The following is a 3985-nucleotide window of genomic DNA, read 5'->3' on the forward strand; positions in this document are numbered from 1 at the left end:
AGGGAAGTAGTGGAGTCTCCATCCCTAGAGGTGTTTAAGTCTCGGCTTGACAAAGCCCTGGCTGGGTTGATTTAGTTGGAATTGGTCCTGCCTAGAGCAGGGGGCTGGATTTGATGACCTTTTGAGGTCTCTTCCAGCTCTATGATTCTATGATGCTATAATACTATAAGGGTATGTCTACACTACCCCGCTAGTTCGAACTAGCGGGGGTAATGTAGTCATCCGCAGTTGCAAATGAAGCCCGGGATTTGAATTTCCCGGGCTTCATTTGCATGAAGCCAGCCGGCGCCATTTTTAAATGCCGGCTAGTTCGAACCCCGTGCCGCGTAGCTAGTTCGGATTAGGCTTCTAATCCGAACTAGCTGTACTCCTCGTAGAAGCCTAATCCGAACTAGCTACTCCGTGCCGCGTGTAGCCGTGTGGCACGGGGTTCGAACTAGCCGGCATTTAAAAATGGCACCGGACGGCTTCATGCAAATGAAGCCCAGGAAATTCAAATCCCGGGCTTCATTTGCAACTGCGGATGACTACATTACCCCCGCTAGTTCAAACTAGCGGGGTAGTGTAGACTTACCCTGAGAGGGTATACTCCCAATCCAATACCCCTTCCCTCACCTCCACTCCCCTTCACCAGAGCCAAACACCTCCACTCCCAGCCGTGAGAGTGGCTGACCAGAGCACTTCCGGATTCCAGTTGCCAGCAGACTATTGGGAGTGCCGGACAACTGGATGCCAGACCATTGCAGTTTTACTGTAACGTGTTATTTACTCCTTCTCATAATACAAGGAGTTACCAAAAGAAATGAATAGGCAGCAGGTTTCAAATAAAGAAACGGGAGTATTTCTTCATAAAACTCACAGTCAACCCCTGGAATTGCTTGCCTGAGGAGGTTGTGTAGGCCAAGACTAAAACAAGGCTCAAAAAAGAGCTTGATAAATTCATGGAGGATCAGTCCATCAATGACTATTCGCCAGGATGGGTGGGGGTGGGAGTGTTTGCCAGAAGTTAGGAATGGGAGACAGGGGAGGGATTACTTGATGGTTCCCTGTTCTGTTCATTTCCTTTGGGGCCACTGTTGGAAGATGGAATACTGGGCTACATGACCCACTGGTCTGACCCAGTATGGCCGTTTCTACTGATAACGTTTCAAACTTTTTTTCCTCAGTAGGACCCTGCAACCACAGGTTGTCCTCATTTGAGTTGTCCATCTCTATTCCCCAGGTTTTCCAGATGGCCACTGGAAGGTTTCCCTGTCATTCCAATGGGATGGAAGCCCCCCTGTTCTCAGGAATGGTGGTTGCTTCACTTTTGTGCTGTAAATCTCCGTTAATATCTGGTTCGTTTCATTCTCTTTTAAAATTCCCATTTTTTTTACCAAAGCAGGACACAATGGAATCGCATATTTACCAGCTGAGAGTATGTCCACTTTGGTTTTCCATTGGGTGGAAGAAATTAGTATATATAGAGAAACATTCTATTGGTTAGAAGTTGGTATAGAGAGGGCAAATTCGTGGTGGATTGGATGGGGTGCTTGAACTGTGTTTTTCCTAGTTTCATTTGATTACTCTATTCTTTATCTTTATTCATACAGTGGTAGCATCTACCAACCCTGCCATAGGCCAAGCCCCAGTTTGAAAGGTGCTGTACAGACATGGAACAAAAAACAGTCACTGCCCTCAAAGAGCTTACAGTCTACGTAAAATGTGATTCATGTTTTAGTGTTTTGAATGTTCACCATCACGGAATGATTCCCAAGGTCTCCATAGTTCATTAATTAGAAGTTTAGTATCTTATGCATCTTAAAATAGAACTGTCGTGACAGCTGAAAGAGGTTTGTCCAGATTCGGCAGTCAAGGGGAATTTTCACGGATGAACTGAAAGCAAGAGACAAATATTTCTCTAAAATCTCATGAATATTGTCCTCATTTCCTTCCCGATTTGTGTAACTGCCTGAACGCTGCACATCACCCTTTTGAGTTCCCATCTGACATAATTTTTCTGCTCCACAATTTTCTCATGGCGCTTTTCACCTCCTCGTTTCTTAGCGTGTAGATCAGCGGATTCAGCATGGGGGTGATCACGGTGTAGAAGACGGCCACCATCTTGTCCTCTGCCAAGTGGCTAGAAGGTCGGATGTAGGTGAACGTGCAAGGCCCGAAAAATAAAATCACCACGGCAATATGGGAGCCACAGGTGGAGAGCGCTTTCCGACGTCCTTCAGAGGAACGTTGCCTCAAGGAGATTAAGATCACCACGTAGGATATAACCAAGAGAAGGAAACAGCCCAACGCAATCATCCCACTATTGGCAACAACTATGATACCGGCAACATAGGTGTCGGCACAAGCCAATTGGAGCAAAGGGTGCACATCACAGAAATAATGGTCTATCTCGTTGGGCCCACAGAAGGGTAATGAGGTGGTTATAAGAGTCTGGACCATGGAATGCACAAAGCCCCCTACCCAAGAGGCCACCACCATCTGGCCACACACACGCCTGGTCATGATGGTTGTGTAGTGCAGGGGTTTGCAGATGGCGATGTAGCGGTCGTAGGCCATCACCGTGAGGATGAAGATCTCTGTGCAACCAAAGAAATGGACACCGAACAGCTGCGCAATGCAGCCAATGAAGGAGATGGTTTTCTTCTCTGTGAGGAAGTCCGCAATCATTTTGGGGGCCGTGACGGAAGAGTAGCAGACGTCTACAAAGGACAGGTAACTCAGGAAGAAATACAGGGGAGAGTTCAGACGCTGACTGCTAATGATTGTGAGAACAATGAGGAGGTTTCCAAGAACAATGGCTATGTAGAAGAATAAAAACAGCGCAAAACACATTTTCTGCAACTTCTGATTCCGGGAGAGGCCCAAGAGGATGAATTCAGTCACGTTGTTTATATTCGCCATGTGCTCTGGTTAGGTGGCGGCTGAGTGAGATAGAGCTGATTTACCTGCCAAAATAAGGACTTATATCATTAACATAGATACATTGATGAATTATTACATTAATATCGAGCTTAGAACATAAGATCATAAAAGTGACCAGACAGGGTCAAACCAAAGATCCATCTTGTCCAATGTTTTGCCTTCCTATAGCGGCCAAATCCAGGTGTTCCAGAGGGAATGAACAGAACAGTAATCATTAAGTGATCTCTCTGACAAACAGAGGCTAGAGACACCATCTCTACCCATCCTGGCTATTAGCGATTGATGGACCTAACCTATATGAATATATCCAGCTCTATTTTGAACCCTGTTAAAGTCCTGATCTTCACAACATCCTCTGGCAAGGAGTTCCACAGGTTGACTGTGCGTGGAATGAAGAAAAACTTCCTTTGATTTGTTTTAAACCTGTTACCTATTAATTTCATTTGGTGACCGCCCTAGTATTATGTTCTGGGAAGAAGTAAATAAGTTTTCCTTGTTCACTTTCTCCAAATCGGTCATGATTTTATAGACCTCTTTCACACACACACAAACATCCCTTAGTCTCATCTTTTCAAAGCTGAAAAGTCCTAGTCTTTTTAATCTCTTTTCATATGGCACCCTACCGTAGGAAATACAGAAAAGTAGCTGTATTTTGAAATGGATTCTTTCAGAAGACCATGAGGGATTACGGCTTCTTAATAAATAATTCTTATGGTCAGGGATGTTCAAAAAAGAGCAAGATAAATTCATGGGGGATAGGTCCATCAATTGCTATTAGCCATGGAGGGCAGGGATGGTGTCCCTAGTGTCTGTTTGTCGGAAGCTGGAAATGGGTGACAGGGGATGGATCACTTAATGGTTCCCTGTTCTGTTCCCTCCCTCTGGGGCACCTGGCCCTGGCCACTGTAGGCAGACAGGACACGGGGCTAGATAGGCCTTCGGTCTGACCCAGTTTGGCTATTCTGATATAAACGCTCATTTCAATTTTCAGGCTATGTTCAAAGTACACCCTGCTTTTTAGGACTTCATGCCTTTTGCTCACCCCAGAATAGATATCAGA

The 3985-nt window shown here is 45.4% G+C and overlaps 1 protein-coding gene across 1 annotated transcript; it reads right to left on the bottom strand.

Moving 5' to 3' along the window:
• Nucleotides 1-1473: 1473 nt before the first annotated feature.
• On the bottom strand, nt 1474-2942 carry LOC102449907 (olfactory receptor 4S2-like). The gene has a single exon (XM_014570165.3). The coding sequence runs from the start codon at nt 2902-2904 to the stop codon at nt 1966-1968; it is 939 nt and encodes a 312-aa protein (XP_014425651.1). The 5' UTR covers nt 2905-2942; the 3' UTR covers nt 1474-1965.
• Between the last annotated feature and the right edge of the window lie 1043 nt (nt 2943-3985).

The sequence above is a fragment of the Pelodiscus sinensis genome, chromosome 4 (assembly GCF_049634645.1).
Source record: "Pelodiscus sinensis isolate JC-2024 chromosome 4, ASM4963464v1, whole genome shotgun sequence".
Taxonomy (NCBI): domain Eukaryota; kingdom Metazoa; phylum Chordata; order Testudines; family Trionychidae; genus Pelodiscus; species Pelodiscus sinensis.

What these genes read in the sequence shown, in the direction of transcription:
- LOC102449907 (XM_014570165.3), bottom strand. Translation starts at nt 2,904, where the DNA reads ATGGCGAATATAAACAACGTGACTGAATTCATCCTCTTGGGCCTCTCC.